Genomic DNA, 23,277 nt, shown 5'->3' with positions numbered 1-23,277 from the left:
TGCAAAAATTTCTAACAAAATACTAGCAAATTGAATCCAATTAAAAGAATTAAAAGAATTATTCACCATCATCAAGCGGCATTTATTCCTGGGCTGCAAGTGTGGTTCCCTATTCACAAATCAATTAGTGTGATAGACCAAAGCAAAAAAAGAAAGGATAAGAATTATAACATCTATTCATGATAAAAACCCTCAACAAAGTAGGTTTAGAGGGGATGTACTTCAACAAAGTAAAAGCCACATATGAAAACCCCACAGCTAACATCAACTTCAATGGAGAATAACTGACCCCCCCCCGGGGGTGAGGAACATGATAGGGATGCCCATTCTCACCATTATTGTTCAACACAGTACTAGAAGTCCTAGCCTCAGCAATCAGACAACAAAAAGAAATAAAAGGCATTCAAATTGGCAATGAAGAAGTCAAACTCTCACTCTTTGAAGATGCCATGATGTTCTTTGTAGAAAACCTGGAAGACTCCAGCAAAGAACTGCTAGAACTGATACACGAATTCAGTAAAGTCACAGGATACAAAATTAATGTTCAAAAATCTGCTGCATTTATACACACCAATAATGAAGTAGCAAAAAAAGAAATCAAGGAATCAATCCCATTTGCAATTGCACCAAAACCAATAGCATACCTTGGAATAAACCTGACCAAAGAGGTAAAAGATCTGTACTCTAAAAACTATGAAACACTTATGAAAGAAATTGAAGATGAAACAAAGAAATGGGAAAACATTCAATGCTCATGGATTGGAAGGACGAAGATTGTTAAAATGTCTATACTACCCAAAGCAATCTACACATTCAAAGCAATCCCTAGCAACATACCTCCGTTTTTTCCCAGAGCTAGAACAAACTATCCTAAGATTTGTATGGAATCAGAAAAGACCGTGAATAGCCAAAGCAATCTTGAAAAAGAAAAGCAAAGCTGGAGGCATCACAATGCCTGACTTCAAGCTGTATTACAAATCTGTGATCATGAAGACAGCATGGTACCGGCACAAAAACAGACACATAGATCAATGGAACAGAATAGAAAACCCAGAAAAGGACCCTCAACTCTATGGTCAACTAATCTTCAACAATGCACGAAAAGAATATCCAATGGAAAAAAGACAGTCTTTTCAATAAATGGTGTTGGGAAAATTGGAAAGCCACATACAGAAGAATGAAACTGGACCATTCTCTTACACCATAAACAAAAACAGACTCAAACTGGATGAAAGACCTAAATATGAGATGAGAATCCATCAAATCCTAGAGAAGAACATAGACAGTCACCTCTTCGTCATTGGCTACAGCCATTTCTTGCTAGACATGTCTCCAAAGGCAAAGGAAACAAAAGCAAAAATGAACTATTGGGACTTCATCAAGATAAAAACCTTCTGCATGGCAGAGGAAACAGTCAACAAAACCAAAAGACAACCAATAGAATGAGAGAAGACATTTGCAAATGACATATCTGATAAAGGGGAAGTATCCAAAACCTATAAAGAGCTTATCAAACCCAACACCCAAAACGCAAATAATCCAATTAAAGCATGGGCAGAAGACATGAACAGACAATTCTCCAAAGAAGACATCCATATTGCCAACAACCACATGAAGAAATGCTCAACATCACTCAGCATCAAGGAAATACAGATCAAACCCACAATGATTTACCACCAGTCACACCAGTCAGAATGGCTAAAATTAACAAGACAGGGAACAACAGGTGTTGCAAAGATGCAGAGAAAGGGAAATCCTCTTACACTGTTGGTGGGAATGCAAACTGGTGCAGCTACTCTAGAGAACAGTATTGAGGTTCCTCAAAAAGTTAAAAATAGCTACCCTATAACCCAGCAATTGCACTACTGGGTATTTATCCAAAGAATACAAAAGTACTGATTCAAAGGGGCATGTGCACCCCAATGTTTATAGCAGCAATGTCCCTAGTAGCCAAACTGTGGAAGAAGCGAAGATGTCCATTGACAGAAGAACAGATCAAGATGTGGTTCATATATACAATGGAATATTACTGGGCTATCAAAAAGAATGACATCTTGCCATTTGCAATGATGTGGATGGAACTAGAGGGTATTGTGCTAAGTGAAATAAGTCAGAGAAAGACAAATACCCTATGACTTCACTCATGTGTGGAATGTAAGAAACAAAACAAACAGGCAAAAGGAAAACATAAGAGAGAGAGAGAAAACAAGAAACAGACTCTTAACTATGGAGAACGAAGTGAAGGTTACCAGAGGGGAGATTGGTGGACGAGGGTGGGGCAACTAGTTGTGCACCTGTTGTGAGCACTTAGTAATGTGTGGAATTGTCAAATCACTATGTTGTACACCTGAAACTAATATTTCAGTATATGTTGGCTAACTGGAATTTAAATAAAAGCTTAATTTTTAAAAAAAAATCCTTAGAAAAGTGGGGAAAAATAGATCTGAGTCTCAGTAGACGTAGGCAGCTAGTGGCTCCTGTACTGATTGGTGGAGGGCTGACAGATGAAAAGTTGCTGCCGTCCTGGCAGACAGAGAGAATCTCTCTTCCAGGAAACCAATGTCCTTCTCGCAGCCCGTGTGGGAGAAGTGAAACTGTCTGCCCTGCCCACCCAGAGGGGATGTCATGGTGTTCCCAGCGTGGGTGGAGGGAGCAGGGAGCAGGGTGAGGATTTCGGGTGTCCTGCTCTGTTATTACTACTTTGCTTGGGCTCTCCAATATGATCCTGACTTTCGGTGTTTTGGGACTTTGTCCCCAGGTCTGGTATCTGGATTTTGGGGTCAGAAAAATCAATGTGGCATTTCCTGACTCTGCTCCCACCTGTTGAACCAGGGCTGGTCCCGGTGTTGTGGAGTGGGAGGGACATAGGGAGAGAGAAGCACGTCTGCGCTGGCCCTGTTTGTTTTCCCCCCACATCTGGCAGGCTGTTGTCCCTGTGGTTTACATCAGTCATTGGTTTCCCAGAGTGGGTTTAGTTTTGTTTTCCTTTAGTTTCCTGTTGTTTGTTCAAGAAAAAGAAACAACTTTGGGTTTTCCTTCCAGTGTGAGCTTCGAGTGTTTAATGGGCTTTACTTTGGTGTACCGTGTAAAACTGTGTTCTCCATGCTGTTTTCCGAGGAGGCATGTATACAGACGAAGAAGAAATTGTTGTGTTTTACTTTTGTGACTGTCCTTGCTAATTATTTGTGTTGACTTTTATGTTCCTGCATCTGAAAGAGAACTGGTTTCAGAATGCAGGATTACACATGAAGCGTGGTGATTTTGTTCTTGCCTAGTTTTCATATGTGATTAGAATAGCTTTCCAAAGTTCTGGAATGAATTTTGAGCAGTGTTCATTGCAATCCCTCTGGTATTGTGTTTTGAGCCTCACAGCCAAGAGCACGGCCAGCTGACAGGGATAGAAGAGCTGTGCATAAGGGTGGTGAAGGCTGGAGATCCCGTCTGTTCTTCCTCAGCCTCCCAGTGACTACTGTCCCTATGTAATTGCAACGAGTCAAACTGCATGGATTTGCAAATGATTTCTCCAATTTCCCTAGTTCCCTACAAACCTGTTACAATGGCTTAAACAGGGGCAACACAACCGTTTCTACCAAGTGCTAGCAAGGAGGCAGAGGGAACGGAGCCCTCACGCGTGGCTGGTGGTGGAAGCACTTTGGAAGATGGTTTGACAGTTTCTTAGAGCTTAAACGCAGACTTCTCACACAGTCCAGCCATTCCACGCCTAGATATTTACTCAAGGGAAATGAAAGCACACACGAAAATCTGTATGTAAACGTTTAAAGTGGCTTCATTAACCATTGTCAAAAACGGGACACAAGCCACATGTGCATGTGTGGGAAACAGAAGACACACTGGTTTGTGCACACTGTGGAATCCATCCCAGCAGCGAAGAGGGACGGAGACACAGCAGGAGGAGCAAGGGCTCATGTGCATCGCAAGGACTGGAAGGACCTGGACACCAAAGGCTGCATGTCGTCGGGTTCTGTGTCCGTGACACTCTGGAAAAGGCACAGGTGTCGCTGCAGAAACCAGGCCAGTGGATGCCCAGGTCTGTGAGTGGGGACGGAGCTGGTCTAGGAAGAGGGAGGAGAAGAGGTTGGGGGATGTTGGGAGTGTTCTGAAAGTCAGTTGTGGGGGTGGGTATGCAACCCTACGTGCTGGTGAGGACTCATTGACCTGGACAAGAAGAAGGCAAGAAGTCTTACTGTTTTGTTCTTTCCTTCTTTCTTTTCTTTTCTTTTTTTTTATTTGACAGAGAGAGAGACAGCCAGCGAGAGAGGGAACACAAGCAGGGGGAGTGGGAGAGGGAGAAGCAGGCTCCCAGCAAAGCCGGAAGCCTGATGCGGGGCTCAAATCCTGAACAAGGAGCCCGATGCGGGGCTCGAGCCCTGGACCCCGGGATCACGCCCTGAAATATATATATATATATATATATATATATGGAGCCCTGGGTGTTATGCGCAAACGATGAATCATGGAACTTTACATCAAAAACTAAGGATGTACTGTATGGTGATGAACATAACATAATAAAAAATTATTACAAAAAAGAAAAGTTACTGACAGAAAAACATGAAAAGTACATAATTATTCAAGGAGGGAAAATTTATAATTAGTTGTTTTGATCATCCTAAAACAAAAAAGTATATTCGTGTCCCTAGAAGTCAGAAATCTAAAGTTCAAGTATCAATCCCACCATCAACTAGTTGGCTGTATCCTTAAAAATGCCTAAATCCACCCAGTTACTCTTTGCTCATTTGAAACGACATTAAACCCGCCCGCCTCCTTCGCTGGCAGGTTCGGTTCTGATAATCGTTTAACTATGAAAGTTTCTTTTAGATCTACTTTGAAGAAGTGGTGTCAGTTAACTGACTAATTTATTTCTTACTCAAATGAGTGATGCCTGGTTATGGCAACAAAATACATTTCAAGTAGTACAGAAAAATAGAAAAGAAAAAGGAAAAGCTCTTTCATCCTCAAAAAAAAAATTACAATCCCTGGTTTCTGGTTCAGCCCTTCCTTTTGGGCGTGATTGTCAGTGCCTGTCCCGAGAGTCTGAAGTGCTTGCTCTCCTAGGGACGGGCAGCGCTTGGCACTCAGGTCTGCTCTCTTGACCTAGGTATGGTGGGAGTAGGTACCTCTCTCTTCTCGTAGGGCATTCTGTACACAATTCTTTTTTTTCTTTTTAATGATTTTTTATTATATTATGTTAGTCACCATACAGTACATCCCTGGATTCCGATATAAAGTTCGATGCTCCATTAGTTGCGTATAACACCCAGTGTACCATACAATACGTGCCCTCCTTACTACCCATCACCAGTCTATCCCATTCCCCCCACCCCCTCCCCTCTGAAGTCTTCAGTTTGTTTCTCATACTCCATAGTCTCTCATGTTTCATTCCCCCTTCTGATTACCCCCCTTTTCTTTATCCCTTTCTTCCCCTACTGATCCCCCTAGTTCTTATGTTCCATAGATGAGAGAAATCATATGATAATTGTCTTTCTCTGCTTGACTTATTTCACTTAGCATTATCTGCTCCAGTGCCGTCCATGTTGCAGCAAATGTTGAGAATTCGTTCTTTCTGATAGCTGAGTAATATTCCATTGTGTATATGGACCACAGCTTCTTAATCCAGTCATCTGTTGAGGGGCATCTCAGCTCCTTCCACGATTTAGCTATTGTGGACAATGCTGCTATGAACATTGGGGTGCATATGGCCCTTCTCTTCACTACATCTGTATCTTTGGGGTAAACACCCAGTAGTCTGCACACAATTCTATAACAATGGTTATAGTGGGACTGAACCACTGACGCCAGCTTCTCTGAATCAGGTTCTGCCCATTTCTTCATTTGTTCAATCCCTATGACAACCTCTGCCATCAGTGCCATTGGCACAGAGACAGCCATTTGCCAGCGCCCCTCCTCTGGACATGGGATCTTATCCCTCTTGCTCCAGGGCCCCGCACTGGCCTGGGGAGCTGAGCACCTGTCCCTCACCACGCTCTGTGAAACACATGACACTATCATGACCCTGGTTCTGCAGCACCATTAGTGCTGGGAAACACCATCTGTGTGCTTCTCCGTCCTCTAGCTCCTCCTGGGCTCAGCAAGGTGCTTCAGGCTTGCGTTCGTTCCTGGCACACACCAGGTGCTCCATAAGTGTTCGTAGAACAAGTGAATCAGTGAGTCAAGGAGCAGAGTTTGTGTCTGTCCAAAGGAATTGAAATCAGGCTCTTGGAGAGATACCCACATTCCCAGTCCATTGCAGTGTTACAATAGTTAGAGATGGAAACAAGCTCAGTGTCCATAAATGGAAGAGTGGAGGAGGACAATGAGGTATATATATCTATATCACACACCATGGATATTATTCAGCCACGAGAGCAAAGGAAATCCTGGCATTTGCAACAACACGGATGGACCTTGAGGGCATGATGCAAGGTGACATAGTCAGGCGGAGAAAGACAAATGCTGTATGACATTACTCATATGTGGAATCTGAATTAGTTGAAATCGTAGAAACAGAGAGTGGAATGGCAGTGACCAGGGGCTGGGGAGGTATCTGTCAGGAGCACAAAGTTTCTGTGATGCAAGACGACCAAGTCCCGGAGATATGCTGTGCAGCACAGTGTCCGGAACTGAGCATTCAATGTTGTGCACTGAATGTTTATGAAAGGGTAGATCTTGTATTAAGCATTCTGACCATACACACAAAAGAATAATGATGAAACAACAACAACAATAATAAGGGGTGGGAGGAAACTTTGGGAGGAGATCAATGTGGTCTGGTGGAGGTGATGTATTCACAAGTGTATTCTCACTTCAATCAAATGGTTATAGGCAATGACCGGTGGTACGGAGAGCCTGCTGCCTACTGATGGCCTCCCTGTGATGGCTTCACGGCCGGTCATGCTGCTGATGTTCTACTTGCCAGCCCGGGCAGGGTTCTCCACCTCACTCTGCTCTCTGCCATCACAACCCTCCCGTGGCTGCTGCGACACCCAGAGGGGTCATGCCCACCCCAATGGCCACCGAGGACAGTGCAGACACCTCTGGCTACAACCAGAGATAAGAACACTCTTCAGCTGCTTTGGAAAATCCAGAAATATGAGTAACTGTTAGTTTCTGACTTTGTCTGTGATGCAAGCTTGTTCACTCCATGCTGAGGCCACATCCTTCCTGCCCCTGCTGGGCTGTGAGCACTATAAATTCATTAAGTTTCCTCTTGGGCTGTTTCTGAGGCTGGCGTCTGGGTGAGTCCAACTCTGTGGATCAGCATGGCTGAAAGGGTCTGGGAAGAAATGAGGAGGGGATGTGGAGGGCCAGAGCTGTCTTGGTTAAGGCACTAGAGATTTCTTCTGCCAGCTTCCAAGTCTGCCCTTCAACAACAATTCGGGAAAGTCCTTCTACGTTTCTCATTATTGGGCTCTGTGCATGTATGCAAGTGTGTGTGTGTAGGGGCAGGGGGGTGAGGTCAGGAACAGCAACCACAGCTTAAACCCACGACTGCAGCGGATTTGCCAAGCATCCCCCCAGGCAGTGGATGGAGGGGATGTGTATGAAGAAATAAATGTCCTGGACACCAAGGGACACAGGAGGTAAAGGTTAGGATAGAGTGCACCAGGCTTAGGGACAGGGGCACAGAGGAGAGGTAGAGTCCTGGTGTGGATGGAAAGACTGATGGAGGGGGACGTGGGAAAGTCTGTAAAACTGATGGGTCTATCTGGACATGCCCCACTTTCCTGTCAAATGCATAAGGAATGGATTTGGTGGGTGCATGGAGCCAGGAGTGAGAGGCAAGATGAGGGTACAAGGAGAGGTAAGTGTGCTTCAGTTGTCTTGCACACTCATCTGTGGTCACTCTAAATTCCAACATGCACCGTTCCACAGCTCCACAGGCCCTCTTCCTCCTGTTAGCATCATTTATGGCTTTTGGTTGACGTGCTTTCCGAAATTCAGTAATGTGAGGGGATCGATCCGAAGCAAAGCCAACGTGTTCATCAATCTAAAATCTGGGAGACATGGAAGAGAGAAAGACACAGCAGCTGACCTCTGCTCTTTGTAGAACCCTGAGTCTACGTAGGAAAATAGACCATGAACTCTGTAACAAGAGGCTGTGTGTGGTAAATGCTGGGAAAGTGTTTTTTTGCCTTTTAACCACCTATTTTATTGTCTTTGATCTTTTTTGTTGGTATCTGACTAAGAAACCTAGTTAACTGGTGCAAGAAAGAGTCATACACCTTTTCATGCTGTGAAAGTAGTATTTAGGGACATGAGTTCAGATATCAGTGACCCTGATCTAGATCCTGGCTTTGACCTATTTTTTTTTCTGTGAAACCCTGGGAAAGTCACTTAGTTTCTTTTAAGACTTAGTTCCTCTTCCATCAAACGGGTCTAGACATATGTGCACCTTCTAGAGCTTTGCAGGAGTTAGGTAGGAAACCCATCAGTGCAGGGTCTAGCCCACGAGAGGCTTGCAGTAACGGTGAGCTCTAATAATGACTATGGTTGTGGATGTTGCAAGGAGACCTCAAGGAGGTTTCATGTGTTTATCATTCCCCCCATGCACCCTAAGCGTCATCTCATTTGTTTCTATTGATCAATAGATCGATGGATGTGCAGTTGAAGATCATCCCCTTCTCTGTGCGTGTCTGTCTTCTCCTTTCTCAGTCTCGCCATGTGCTGCTCTGTAACCACCATACTTACTCATTTCCTGGGTCAAAACAGAAACAGGAACCAGAGCCTTTCAATTGGAAGGAACTGAAAAGCCATGTTTTCCATTCTGTCATTTTATAGATGAAGAAACGGAAGCTGAGGTAGAGTTTGTCCTAGGCCCTAGCACAAGAATCAGTGAGAACAAAGTTCTCCCCGTGGTATGTTGAGGTGGCATCGTGAAGAGGTTTGGGCATATAGTACTGTTGACATGATTGCGTCTGGGGGTCTAACTACTGTTTCTCTCCGTAGGGACACCGTTCTTCCATGGCTCAGGACACACTCCTGAGTCCAGCCAACAGGAAAACCTTCTGGTGGGTATTTGGGTCACTTTCCAAAACTGAAGATGACAGCTCATTACATTTCAGTTGTATTTTTTTCCTTTGTGTTCTGGGTTTTTCATCATTTAGTTCTTTCTAAAGAGGACAGACTTTTAAGAAGACTCTCTTTACCTGTGTGCTGTTTTCACTGTCCAGCTTCCTGGCGTGGACCTATACCCAAGGACCCTGAGAAGAGCTGCAGATGAGCATGGCAAGCGTCCGCTGCAAGCTGGCCCGTTACCTGGAGGATCTGGAGGATGCAGACTTTAAGAAGTTCAAGATGCACTTACAAGACTATCCTTCTCAGAAGGGATGCAGCCCACTTCCTCGGAGTCAGACAGAGAAAGCCGACCACATGGATCTGGCCACTCTGATGATTGCCTTCAATGGTGAGGAGAAGGCATGGGCCATGGCAGTGTGGATTTTTGCTGCAATCAACAGGAGAGACCTTTATGAGAAAGCTAAGAGGGATGAGCCAGAGTGGGGTGAGTGGAAGGAAGACAGCATTTAAAAAAAAATATGATAAAATACATATAACATAAAATTACCATTTAAGCCATTTCTAAGCATATGTTTCAGCAGTGTTAAGCACATTCATGTTGTGCAATCAATCTCCACACTTTTCTTCATCTTGCAAAACTCTGTACCCATTAAACAACAATTCCTCATTCCCCCTCCCCTCAGCCCCTGGAACCACCGCCTTTTGTCTCTACTAATTTGAATACTCTTGGTACCTCTTTTTATAAAAAAGCATCATTAAGTCTTTGTGGCTTACTTCATGTAGCATGAAGTTATTGAGCCTCTTCCGTGTTGTCACATATGACACTATTTCATTCCTTTTTAAGGTAGAATAATATTCCATGGTATGTGCCTACCACGTTTTGTTCATCTATTCATCCATCAGTGGACATTCAGATCGTTTCTAGCTTCTTGGGAATAATGCTGCTAGGAACATGACGGTTCAAACCTTTCTGAGCCCCTGCTTTCAATTCTTTTGGGTATATGTTCATAAGTGGAATTATTGTACTATGTAACTCCAGGTTTCATTCTTTGAGGAACCACCATGATGCGTTCCACAGTGGCTGCCCCATTGTGCACTCCCATCAACAGTGTACAAACGGTCTAATTTTTCGTCATCTCCACCAATGTTTATTTTATTTTTGTTTTGAGAGTAGTTATTCTAATAGGTGTGAGATGATCTCATTGTGGTTTTGATTTGCGTTTCCCTACTAACTACTGATACTGAATGACTTTTCATGTGCTTTTTCACCATTTGTTTATCTTTGGAGAAATGTCTATTCAACTTTTCCCATATTTTAATTGGGTTATTTGATTTTTTGTTGTTGACTTGTGTTCTCTATATGTCCTGGATACTAACATTTATCAGTTATATGATTTGCAAACATTTTCTCCCATTCCATGGATTGCCATTTCACTCTTTGATGGTATCCTTTGATGCAACGAAGTTAGTATATTTGTTTTTAATAATTCCTTTTATCATCCTGGCTTTATCTTCTGTCTTCTTCTCATGATAGTGCTATGAAAAGTTGGAGGAAAGCAGTTTGCTTTTTTCTAGCTTCTTTAAAAATGCAAATCATGGCTAATCTACCCCTAGAAACTATGGACATGTTGGGGGAAAAGTTTTTTGCTTTCTGGCTTGGTGTTCTGATCAAGGGAAGAGCACAAGCAAGGACTCAGAGGAATCTAAAAAAATCACAGAATGATGATGGTGAGCTAGTGGAAAGGAGGAATAAAAATGAATCAGCAGATCAAGAGAGGCATGGCAAGTGGGGCAGTAATACGGGTGAAATGAGAGAGACATATGACATGGGGACATGGGGACATGAGGCAGGGGTGCACAGCAGCAGAGAGTTATAAAGAAATTGCATATGACAACACAATTATAATTGTGTCAGTACTTATATACTCACTAACCAAATTCAAGTATAATAATCACAGTTACTGAGGTAGTTTACTGAGCAGTTTTTATGGATTTTGGTCATTCTTCATAAAAACTCCATGAGGCTGGCATTTTTTTTGTGGACTTTACACCCCAATGTAGGGCTTGAACTCACAACCTCTAGGTCAAGAGCTGCATGCTCTACCAACTGCTCCAGCCAGGGGCCTCGAGGCTGGTGCTTTTTAATGAACTTTCAAATTCATTACTGAATGAGATACTCCGGTCACAAAAGGACAAGTGCAGTAGGATCCTGTTTGTAAGAGGTACAAGAATAGATAAATTTATAGAGACAGGAAGTGGTTGCCAGGGGCTGCAGCCAGTGGGGACTGGGCAATTGTTGTTTAATGGCTATAGAGTTTCAGTTTCGCAAATAAAACATAATTCTGGAGATTGACCAACAACATAAAGTGAGCCTGAAAGAGGTTCTGATTGCCTGTGGCTCTGTTTCAGTCTGAGCGAAGGCCTGGAGTCAATGTGGTGTGGGTCTCTGGCTGGAGTTTGGCTCTTAACCACTGTGCTATCTTGGCTTCTTTAACTGGGCTGTGAGGTGGAAGAATTATACCCAGGGTTAGATGTTGGTTTGTTTTTTGCTGGGGAGGACCAGGTTGTAAGGCTAGGCTTTAGATAAGAATTAAGTCACGGTTTGGGTTTGAGTTAATGTTTAGATTTTGTTTTGTGATTGGGTTACCAATAGCATTTGCATTCAGGATGAGTAGACACCTACCAGGAATCCTTTATGTTACTCTTGGGTTCATCTCCCAAATATTTCCCCTAGTGCTTAGCACTTGTTCTGTTGTACCTAAATGGAGTGCCTCTTCACTGGGATATGCAATTTAGTCACTGTTTAGCTCTATGATTCTTGACTGTAGATGCATGTTGGAACTTTCAAAATACAGGGGTGCTGGTCCCCACCTCAGATAGATTGAAAGATAATCACTGGGGGTGGAACTTTTTTAAAGCTTCCTACGTAAATCTCAAATCAGCTGGGGATTGTGAACCATTGAGTTAGACAAACCAACTTGGTAATTCTCAATCTTGAAGACCCAGAATGTGGGTATGATCAATTTCAGGCACTTGAGGGCAGGGGAGGAGAATACTGCTGGCCCACAGCTGTCTTGGGGGTATTCAGACATTTAGTGTGGGGAAGGCCTCAAAACCAGGGCTCCAGGGGGAGTTTGCCAAAGACAAACAAGGATGAGAGAAACCTTGCCTGTCTCATGTGTTTGCCAGTTGATTTCTGGGCCTGGGAGAGATCCCAAGACTGAATACAGTGGGGGCACAATGCTAGCTGGGTGAGTGACAGTGACATCCATTTGTTAAACATCCAGATGTTTAACTGTACACCTGTCATCTGCAGTTCTGACATGGAGGCATGTTTAGGAGATGTCTGCCATAGGTGACTTTGAGCTGTGCCAGGTGTTGAGCACTGGGTCTTAATTACATCACCCTAATCAGGAGTCCTGGTTTTTAACTTTGTATTTCTTCTTCCTTTTTTCCCCCCCCAGATAATGCACATGTGGTATGCAGGGAAGAAAGCCTTGAAGAAGAGTGGATGGGTTTATTGGGGTACCTATCCAGACTCTCTATTTGTAAGAAAAAGAAAGGTAAACAATGGGGGTAGTTCTTTCTGTTGGGTTTGGAAACCCAGTTTTGGAGGCTGGGAAGCTTGATCATTCTATATTCTCCTGCTCCCTGGGGGGCAAAGCCCATTTCAGGAAATCCACTATAGCTGAAGAAACAGATCAGTGTTCACATGGCTCCTTGTAGTCCCAGAACCAAGGGGAGGTGATTGAGTGTCTCAGGTTCTAAGAGGTATGGGCTGCAGATTACCCAAAGGAATAAGAGAATAAAAAGGATTTTCTGGCAGGTGACAGTGCCTATGGCACTTCTCTGTTCTTCTGTTCAACTGTGTACAGGAAGATTTTGACATCCTAGATTTTGTGGGAATACCCACAAACCCACGCAGTGAAGAGAATCTGCACCTCCCTTTTCTTAGCTCTGGTCATCACTTCCCGTGGACCACAGACTCTTGTTGATAGCTCATGTATGCTTGGACTTCTCCCAAAGTCTGCCTTTCTGTCTTTGCCCCAGATTACTGTAAGAAGTACAAAAAACACGTGAGGAGCAGATTCCAGTGTATTAAAGACAGGAATGCCCGTCTGGGTGAGAGTGTGAACCTCAACAAACGCTACACCAGGCTGCGTCTCGTCAAGGAGCACCAGAGCCAGCAGGAGAGGGAGCATGAGCTCCTGGCCATTGGCAGGACTTCAGCCAAGATGCTGGACAGCCCTGTGAGTTCTCTGAATATGGAATTGCTATTTGAGCCTGAAGACCAACACTCAGAGCCTGTTCACACAGTGGTATTCCAGGGAGCGGCGGGCATTGGGAAAACGATACTGGCCAGGAAGATCATGTTGGACTGGGCATCAGAGAAAATTTACCAGGACAGGTTTGACTATTTGTTTTATATCCACTGTCGGGAGGTGAGCCTTGGGACACGAAGGAGCCTGGGGGACCTGATTGTCAGCTGCTGCCCTGACCCAAGCCCACCCATACACAAGATTGTGAGCAAGCCTTCCAGGATTCTCTTCCTCATGGATGGCTTCGATGAGCTGCAGGGTGCCTTTGATGAGCGCACGGAGGCTCTCTGCACAAACTGGCAGAAGGTGGAGCGGGGAGACATTCTCCTGAGCAGCCTCATCAGAAAGAGGCTACTTCCTGAGGCCTCTTTACTCATCACAACAAGACCTGTGGCCCTGGAGAAACTGCAGCATTTGCTGGACCGTCCCCGTCATGTGGAGATCCTGGGTTTCTCAGAGGCCAAAAGAAAGGAATATTTCTTCAAGTATTTCTCAGATGAGCAACAAGCCACAGAGGCCTTCAGGCTGATTCAGGAGAATGAGATCCTCTTTACCATGTGCTTTATCCCCTTGGTCTGCTGGATTGTGTGCACTGGCTTGAAGCAGCAGATGGACAGTGGCAAGAGTCTTGCCCAGACATCTAAGACCACCACTGCAGTGTATGTTTTCTTCCTCTCCAGTTTGTTGCAGTCCTGCGGAGAGAACCAGAAGCACCAAGTCTCTGCCAACATCCGGGGTCTCTGCTCATTGGCTGCAGATGGAATCTGGAACCAGAAAATCCTGTTTGAGGAGTGTGACCTTAGGAATCATGGCCTTCAGAGGGCTGATGTGTCTGCTTTCTTGAGGATGAACCTATTCCAAAAGGAAGTGGACTGTGAGAAATTCTACAGCTTCATCCACATGACTTTCCAGGAGTTCTTTGCTGCCATGTACTACCTGCTGGAAGAGGAGAAACAGGGAGGGATCAGGAACCTGCCACGGAGTGGTTCCAAGCTTCCCAACCGAGATGTGACCGTCCTTCTTGAAAACTATGGCAAATTTGAAAAGGGGTATCTGATTTTTGTTGTCCGTTTTCTCTTTGGCCTTGTAAACCAGGAAAGAACTTCCTACTTGGAGAAAAAACTGAGTTGCAAGATCTCACAGCAAATCAGGCTGGAGCTGCTAAAATGGATTAAAGAGAAGGCCAAGGCCAAGAATCTGCAGATCCAGCCTAGCCAGCTGGAGTTGTTCTACTGTTTGTATGAGATGCAAGAGGAGGACTTTGTGCAAAAAGCCATGGGCCATTTCCCCAAAATTGAGATCAGTCTCTCCACGAGAATGGACCATGTGGTTTCTTCCTTTTGTATTGAGAACTGTCACAGTGTGGAATCACTTTCCCTGAGGCTGCTTCATAACTCCCCAAAGGAGGAGGAGGAGGAGGAGGAGGAGGAAGTAGCACAACACTCTGAGGTGGATCACTATGTCCTCCTAGATCCTCATGCTGCCTATACGCACCGGTAAGGCGATTTGGCTTCAGGTGGTAGAGTGGTAGTGCTGCCCTCCGATTTCTGGCCACCTTTCTCTGGGCACTTGCTGTCTCTGCCGGCTTCTCAACACTCTTTAAATTATGGTTGCCACAGCTACTTAATAATGCCACCACCACCCATTTCTACCACACTCCTTCAGTGGCAGAGATTGACTAGTAGAGGAAAGGGAGGTGGACACATGGATGAGAAAAAGCCAATGAAGAAAATAAGCAAATGTTTGGTGGATGCCAACTCCGTGCAGGGTATTATGTGGGGTAGAGAGTTGAGTAAAAATGTTGTAAACTCAAATTGCTTGCAATCTACTTGGGGCTCTAGTGCATAGTAGTCAGTTAATACCCAAGGAAAGAAAAAATCCCAGTGACTGTCCCAGGAACACAGAGGACAGAGGCCTTTAGTGCTGGGCGCTGGGGGGGGGGAGGTTTTTCAGACAAATAGGTTTGAGCCTGCCTTGAAGGACTGGTAGGATGTGGGTGGGTGCAGGAGAAGGTAAAGGGATTTTGGCAGTAGGGTCTGGTGTCTGAGGAACAGTGTACATAGGAGACTATGCTGAAGCACATGGCTTCATTGGAACAGATATAATAAGGGGAAATTGAGAGAAATGGGGCTGGGAAGGAGAGGGTGCTTTTAAGCTCCTGCATTGTGTTTATAACCAGGAAGTCACCAACAGCACCCTCTTTGGGGTTTGTTCACCAACGTTGTAGGAGATTGTAAACCAGTTGCTGTGTTGGGACAGCAAAGCAGTTCAGTTACCTGACCCCTGAAGTCCTTGCTCGGAAACTGCCACAGCTAAGGTGGGAGGGTGGATACTCTGTGAAAGCTTGGGTTTAACCTGCATAGAAAACACTTGATATGGGATAAAATTAAGGAAAAAGGGGACTGACACCAGGAATAATGAATTTGCAGCTCCCTCTCTCACCCTTCCCACCACTAGCAGGGTGACCTTTTTATTTATCATTTGGTCATCAAGGACCACTCTCTGGGGCTTCAGGGTGGCTAAGACCCAGGCCCTGCTCATAGCAACTTAAGGTTCAGTTGTGGGGACAACTGGGAAAAAAGGACAGACAGTAGAGATGGATGGGCTATGGCAAGAACACCTATAGAATGTACCAGAAGCATATGATGGGGAGCCCTTGAACAGCTGGACTCTGAGAGATGGAGCATGAGAAACCTGAGTGTGGGCAAGGGGCAGCTCAGACAGAGGGACTAGTGGGTTCAGAGGGCAAGGGCTGGGGAAGCAGGTACATCCCTATGATGGCAAATAGTTCAGACTAGCTGGAGAGGGTGAGGGAAAGGAAGTAAGGAAGGAGGTACGCCTGCTCCTTAGGGCCCTAAAAACTGTGCTGAGAAGAAACCTGACCGAGATCACACAGCTGTGAAGAAGGCTTGTACATACTTGAGCTAAAACTCCTGATGAAAAGCCTGATGCCCATCCCGTTAGATGACAGTTACCTTCTTCTGAGGGCAGGAGCTTGTTTTGTGTGCTCCAGAACCTTCTGAAGACCAGCAGCATGGGCATCCACCCCATGCTTGTTTGAAGTGCAGAATTGCAGGCCCAATCCTGGACACACACAGAGTCAGAATCTGTATTTTAATAAGAGCTGCATGTTGGAACCACATGGGAGTCTTAAAACTATTGATATACTTGGTCCCACCTCAGAGATTCTATCTTTAGTTCTAGAGTGTGGCCTGGCCTCAGGATTTTTTGAGAGCATTGCTGATGCTATTATGCAGCCAATGTGAGATCCAGTGGTCTCTGGATCACTTAACAGAGTGTCTAAGGCCATGGCAGGACAGCTGACTGATGACAGAGGAAGGAGAAAGACGTCTGAGGGAGGCGCCGGAGGGTGTGCAAAGGCAGCCAGTCACAGACTCATGCTGTTTCCATAATAAGGTGTGCAGGACAGTCTTACCAGGGCCTCCCTGGCCTTTGTTATTCCTCAGTAGGCAATCTTTGGTTCTGTGAGTCAGTTCTTAATCCTTGGGAGGTCTTTATATGAACTGCTGCCAGCCACTCCTGATTTTCTTTTCTTCCTCCCCTACAATTTCTAGGTTGGTGAATTGTCATGTCACTATCAGCCTTTGGCAGGGTCTCTTCTCAGTCCTGAGCACTAACTCACTGACCCTCACTGAACTGAACCTCAGTGACAATGCTCTGGGGGACACAGGGATAAAGGTGTTATGCGAAATGCTCCAGCGTCCTGGCTGTAATATTCGGAGACTGTGGTAAGAACCTGTGTGTGTGTGTGTGTGTGTGTGTGTGTGTGTGTGTGTGTGTCTGTGTGTCTGTGAGAGACATAGAGAGAGGACTGGAGGAAGACCTCAGGGTCCAGATCAGTGGTTCACTAGTTTTCTAGGGCTGCTATAATAAAATACCAGGGACCTGAGGCTTAAACAACAGAAATTCAAATTCTTATAATCCTGGAGGCTGGAAGTCCAAGATGAATCTGTCAGCAGGGTTGGTTTCTCCTGAGGCCTCTCTTATTGGCTTGTAGATGGTAGTCTTCTCCCTGTGTCTTCACAGGGTCTGTGTAGAGAAGGACACCAGTTGTGTTGGATTGGGACCTGTCCTCATGACCCCATTTAATTCTTCAAAACCTGATCTCCAAATATAGTTGCAATTCTGAAATCCTAGGGATTAAGACTTCAACATATGATTTTTTTGGAGGGGTTTAACTGAACATAGTTCTGCCCACAACAAGTGGGAAGGTAGAGTGGATTGGAGACCAGTTGTTTGGGAAGTTTCAAATGGGGAAGAATGAAGGGGAATTGAAAGTAAGCCATTTGTTGGTGATATGACAAAAAGTGCATGACCTTCAATGTCTTCCATTTCCTCACTGGCTATTGCCATAGATGAGAATTGGAGAGTTTCATCAAATACAATGGCTACCTGGTCTGGACCCCATCAAAACTTTTTGTATAGGTTGAAATGTCACAGGGAATCTCTTTCAGCTTTCTTAATAAAGAGTGCTTGCTTTGGACTCACACTGTGAATCAGACTCACATTCCCCAAGTGGAAACATGGGTTCTGGGCCATCCCACAAACCCTCTTCCAACACACATCTGCATTTTTGATGAGCTACACAGCCAGCGCTAAAGCCCATCACTCCAAGGTGCTTTCATACATCCCTTTCTTGATCACCATACCCACCCAACACCAACCTTATCAATTTTATCTCCTATACAAACGAGTGGCCCAAGCCCAGCAACAATGACTGTTTGCCAGGATATTGCAATGGCCTTCAAGACCATCAGATTCATGGGACAGGATTTGTGTTCTGTCTCTACAATGTCTGGACAAGTGTCTTAGCACATATAAATGCTCAAATATACATACTGAATGAATACTGACTGGTTGGTCTCCCCACATCCACTTTCACCACCTACAAATATATTCTCCATACAGAAGTCAGAGGGTTGTTTAGAAAAGCCCACTTTGATTATGCCATTCTCTTGCTTAAATGCTTTCTCTTTGTTCTTTTGATAAATTACAAATCCTCTTCTTGCCTTCAAGACTCTGTCTGGTTTTGGTTCTTCACCTGCCTTTTTATCTCCAACCCATGCCAGTCTCCCCACTTCCCTGGTGGGTGCCCCTGTGTGATTCCAGAGGGTGAGACACAAACAGGGATTCATGGGTGATGATGAGATATTTTGCAGGTAAACAGAGGTTTATTCATGCACTTACCTCTAGTTGGTGTGAAGATAGGGGTAGAAAGGAAGATTGTTTAACAGGTTCTAGGATGATGAACTATTCACCTGGAAAGGAGAATGTTGTTCTTGCTCCTCTGACGGGGACACCTAGTTGTTGTTGGTCGTGATGGTGATAATGGTTTGTGTGTGTGTATGCGTGTATGTGTGTGTGTGTGTGTGGTTGTAAATCAAATCGAGAATTAGAGCTTCCTGCTATTTCAATGTAGATGGAGGGCTGGAATTTAATAATGAAACAGAAAAATGGGGACTAGATTGACAAAGAGAAGTAGATGGGTAAAACCCAGAGAGAACAGTGTCCACCTGAGGGATTTTCACAGTGAGGAACATTTGATACAGAGGTGGAAAACACCGGTTCATCACCTTTTTCATTTATAAAACATGCCTGTATACATTGGAGAGCTGACCATTATTTATGGAGGGAGTTCACTGACACACTCAGCAGTTGTGGTCTCAGGCTGTGAGCTTGTAAGCCTGGGAGCTAACTTCACAATAAGTCTTTTTTTTTAATTTTAATTTTTTAATTTTTATTTATTTATTTATTTATTTAATGATTTTTTATTATATTATGTTAGTCACCATACAGTACATCTCCGGCTTCCGATGTAAAGCTTGATGACTCATTAGTTGCGTATAACGCCCAGTGCACCATGCAATACGTGCCCTCCTTACTACCCATCACCAGTCTATCCCATTCCCCCACTCCCTCCCCTCTGAAGTCTTCAGTTTGTTTCTCATAGTCCATAGTCTCTCATGTTTCATTCCCCCTTCTGATTACCCCCCCTTTCTTTATCCCTTTCTTCCCCTACCGATCATCCTAGTACTTATGTTCCATAGATGAGAGAAATCATATGATAGTTGTCTTTCTCAGCTTTCACAATAAGTCTTGGGCTGCGTAGAGGAGTTCTGATAAGATCACACTTTCACATGACTTTCCATTACATTTTCCCTTTGTAACATGAAACCACAAATACCCCTGTTTGGTGCTGAAAACAAGCATAGACCAAAAGGCAGTGACAGAGAAGCAGCCTGTGTTCTGATGCTTTCTGCTTCTGTATTTGGCACGAAGGTTGGGGCAGTGTTGCCTTTCCCATCAGTGCTGCTTCAACATCTCCTCGGTCCTGAGCAGCAACCAGAAGCTGGTGGAATTGGATCTGAGCCACAACACCCTGGGAGACTTCGGAATTAGACTTCTTTGTGTGGGGCTGAGGCATCTATCCTGCAATCTGAAGAAGCTTTGGTGAGTCTGAGCTATTTTCCTTCACAGAGCAGGAGCTGTGGCTTCAATGATCCATGATGGGCTATAGTTTTAGCGTGAGAATGGCCTTCACTGCTCAAAAGATTTCCAGGTGTTTATCAATCAGGGAGTGTTTGTTGTGGGAAGAGCCACACACTAAGCCTTAGAAAGGAACTTAAATGATCAAGTAAATCATGCTCCTTTTTAAGGTATTTACAGCCTAGCTGAGAAAATAGAATCAGTGAAATGCATTGCTCCAGAAGGATTTTGAGACCTTATGACAAGCTCTTGGTCTCCACAACAAACAGGAAAAGAGGTGCTAACACAATGCAGACACTTGATATTTTGTGCAACCCTTCACTAAATGCTTCTGGGAGACTTGATTTTCAAATAAGAGAAAACACTTGAAAACGGTAGGGCCAATTCACACCCATTAGGATGGCTATTATAAAAAAACAAAACAAAACATAAGGGTAGGTGAGGAGAAATTGGAACCATCATAATTGCTGGTAGAAATGTAAAATGGTAAAGCTGGTGTGGAAAACAGTATGTCAGTTCCTCAAAGAAGTCAATATAGAATTACTGTATGACCCAGCAATTTCACTTCTGCGTATATATAAAAAACAGTGAAATCAGACATCCAAACGTGTATTTGTACACCTATGTCCATAGCAGCATTATTCACAATAGCCAGAAAGTAGAAACAACTCAAATACCCATGAATGAATGAATGGCTTAAAAATGTGGTATGGGGGTGGAGTTGGGGGGGGCGGAATGTGGTATATACATGCATCCAGCCTTCACGGGATTTCAGACACATGCTGCAACATGGATGAATCTTGAAGACATTATACTAATTAAAATAAGCGAAAGGGCAAATATGTATGATTCCACTTATAAGAATGAGCTAAAATAGTCAAATTCATAGAGACAAGAAGTAGAATAGTGGACCCCAGGGACTGGGGGAGGGAGGGGTGAGGAGTTAGTCTTCAGTGGGCACCAAGTTTCAGTTTGGAAAGATGAAAAATTCCTGGAGATGGATGGCAGTTGCAGTTACACAACAATGAGAAGGTACTTAAATGCTACTGAATTGTATGCTTAGAAAAGGACTTCAATGGTAAATTTTATTTTATGTATATTTTATCTCAACAAAAATAAGTGTAGGGAGCTGAAACGATGGGAGTATGGGCATGGGCTTGGAAGATGTTCACTTGCTATTACACCAAACAAAAGAAATAAATGGTTAATATACAGTTTGGACACTCCTCCCGTGTGTGGACTGGACTAGAGGCAGCATCAGAGCAGGTGCTTCCATGACGCTCAGACAGTGAGGTGAGAGAAGTGTATGACATTCTGCCATCTCTATGGAAGGTTGGTCAGTTGCTGTCTCACATCAGCATGTTGTGAGGACCTTGCATCCGTCCTGAGCACCAGCCAGTCCCTGACCAGACTCTACTTGGGGGAAAATGCCCTGGGAGATGCAGGAGTTGGAATTCTATGTGAAAAGGCAAAGCATCCACAATGTAAGCTGCAGAAACTGGGGTAAGTCTTCATGGGTGTCTCAGCAGAAAAGCACCTTCTCTTCAGGAATGTATTGCTTGGGAAACATGGATGGGAGCTACTCTATAATGGGTTGATCAGACAGAGTTGAGGGTAGAGAATGGAGGAGACAGTATATGAAGTGGTTGGAAGCACTAGATACTACCTTCTACTAGTAAGGTATTTATGACTGCAGAATTAGAGATTCTGAGTTGAAAGAAACCTTAGGGAATGTTCAGCTCAATCCCCCACTGAAGGAAACACTTGTTTCTCAGACATTCACATGGATAGTCACTGGTTTCATGTGTGGACCCTTCCAAGCACACTAGTCATTGCTGCACAATGCAGCCACTGCAGTAGGAAAGAGTTCTTATTTCTACACAGCACCTTTGGTTTCCATGCGTTGGTCCTTGTTCTGCTCCCTAGGGCTCTGCTGAGAGGTGTTGATTTCAATCGCCCAGAGACAGCACTCACACTCTAGGCCTTCTCCTCTCTTGCCTGCACATCTCTAAATTCTCAAGAAGGATGTGGCTTCACACCTTCACCTATGTAGTCATGCCATCCTAGGTAAAGGTTGTTCTGTTCATGTCCTTATTTGAACTAAGTTGCCCAGACCTGAACCTGATATTCCTAAAGATGTACGGTGGAATTTTCACCTCCTGTGGCAGGGCACTGTAACTGTCACAAGGGGAGCCTCTGACTTCCTTATGTTTCTGGCCATCACATCAGATCACAAGTTCATATTGGAATTCTGCGGTAAATAATAATGTGAAATTCTGGCATGTTTTCTAACATTAACAGCCAAATCTCTGCAGACCCCAACTGGGTGTCTTACAGGTCAATTCAGTTTTGACACTATATTCAGAGGTAGTGCGGACCCCACAGGTTAAGGACCTAGTCCTGCACACTCCCCACACTGGCAATGCCAGATACCAATGCAAGTAGTGGGCACAGGTTACTTGCACTTCTTTCTGACTTAGCTATGAAGTGGGGGTCTCCACAACCCCCTCCTCAGGTTTGAAAATTTGCTAGAACAGCTCACAGAAATCAGGGAAACACAACTTACATTTACATTGATTATAAAAGATACTATAAAAATACAAATAAACAGCCAGATGAAGAGTCATATAGAGTGAGGTCCAGAAGGGTCTGGAGCACAGGAGCTTCTGTCCCCATGTAGTTGGGGCATTTCACCCTCCCAGCATATGAATGCATTCACCAACCCAGAAGGTTTCCAGATCTCATTGTCTAAGAGATTTTATAGAGTTTGATCTCCAGCCTTCCTCCTTTCTCCTTCCTCAAGGTTAGTGGATGGGCTGAAAGTTCTCCTTCTCCAATCACTTGATCATTCTGGTGACCTGCCCCATCCTAAGGCCATCTGTGGGACCCATCTTCAGTCACCTCATTATTATGAACTCAGGTGTGATCAGAAGGGACTCCTTTGAATAGCAAGAGACTGCTCCACTTAGGACACTCCGAGGGTTTTAGAAGCTCTGTGCCAGGAACTGGGGACAAAGACTAAATGTATTTCTCGTTATTTTTTTTAAAGATTTTATTTATTTATTTGACAGAGACAGAGACAGCTAGTGAGAGAGGGAACACAAGCAGGGGGAGTGGGAGAGGAAGAAGCAGGTTTCCAGTGGAGGAGCCTGATGTGGGGCTCGATCCCAGAATGCTGGTATCACGCCCTGAGTAGAAGGCAGACGCTTAACGACTGAGCCACCCAGGTGTCCCATAAATGTATTTCTCATTATGACACAAAAGTATCTACTGATAATCATGTACTTAAACTTGTACCATGGCTCTTCCATGATCTTTACGTGGATTATCTCAGCTGACCTTATAAAAATTATACCAAGTAGATATCAGTGTATCCAACTTAAATAGGAAAAATGAGGCTGAGAGAGCTTAAGAC

The 23,277-nt window shown here is 44.3% G+C and overlaps 2 protein-coding genes across 5 annotated transcripts in view; one reads left to right on the top strand and one right to left on the bottom strand.

Moving 5' to 3' along the window:
- The window catches only part of DNAH9 (dynein axonemal heavy chain 9), a 1,064,222-nt gene that overhangs the window by 325,146 nt on the left and 715,799 nt on the right, over positions 1-23,277 (bottom strand). The gene's annotated exons all lie outside the window — the stretch shown is intronic.
- NLRP3 (NLR family pyrin domain containing 3) overlaps positions 7,160-23,277 on the top strand; it is a 44,032-nt gene continuing 27,914 nt past the window's right edge. Inside the window, exons 1-8 of one of the 4 annotated variants that reach the window (XM_011217149.3) lie at positions 7,160-7,256; positions 8,968-9,029; positions 9,192-9,520; positions 12,501-12,599; positions 13,087-14,851; positions 16,931-17,104; positions 19,656-19,826; positions 21,195-21,365. In XM_011217149.3, the coding sequence (XP_011215451.2) occupies positions 9,238-9,520; positions 12,501-12,599; positions 13,087-14,851; positions 16,931-17,104; positions 19,656-19,826; positions 21,195-21,365 (2,663 nt within the window). In that variant the 5' untranslated portion in view covers positions 7,160-7,256; positions 8,968-9,029; positions 9,192-9,237. Of the gene's footprint in view, positions 7,257-8,464; positions 8,877-8,967; positions 9,030-9,191; positions 9,521-12,500; positions 12,600-13,086; positions 14,852-16,930; positions 17,105-19,655; positions 19,827-21,194; positions 21,366-23,277 lie in introns of those variants that run through there. The other 3 variants (XM_034647014.1, XM_002930362.4, XM_034647015.1) reach the window with 3 other exon arrangements.

The sequence above is a fragment of the Ailuropoda melanoleuca genome, chromosome 17 (genome assembly GCF_002007445.2).
Source record: "Ailuropoda melanoleuca isolate Jingjing chromosome 17, ASM200744v2, whole genome shotgun sequence".
Classification (NCBI taxonomy): domain Eukaryota; kingdom Metazoa; phylum Chordata; class Mammalia; order Carnivora; family Ursidae; genus Ailuropoda; species Ailuropoda melanoleuca.
The sequence above is the reverse complement of the archived record's forward strand: the minus strand, read 5'-3'. Positions and strand labels throughout refer to the sequence as shown.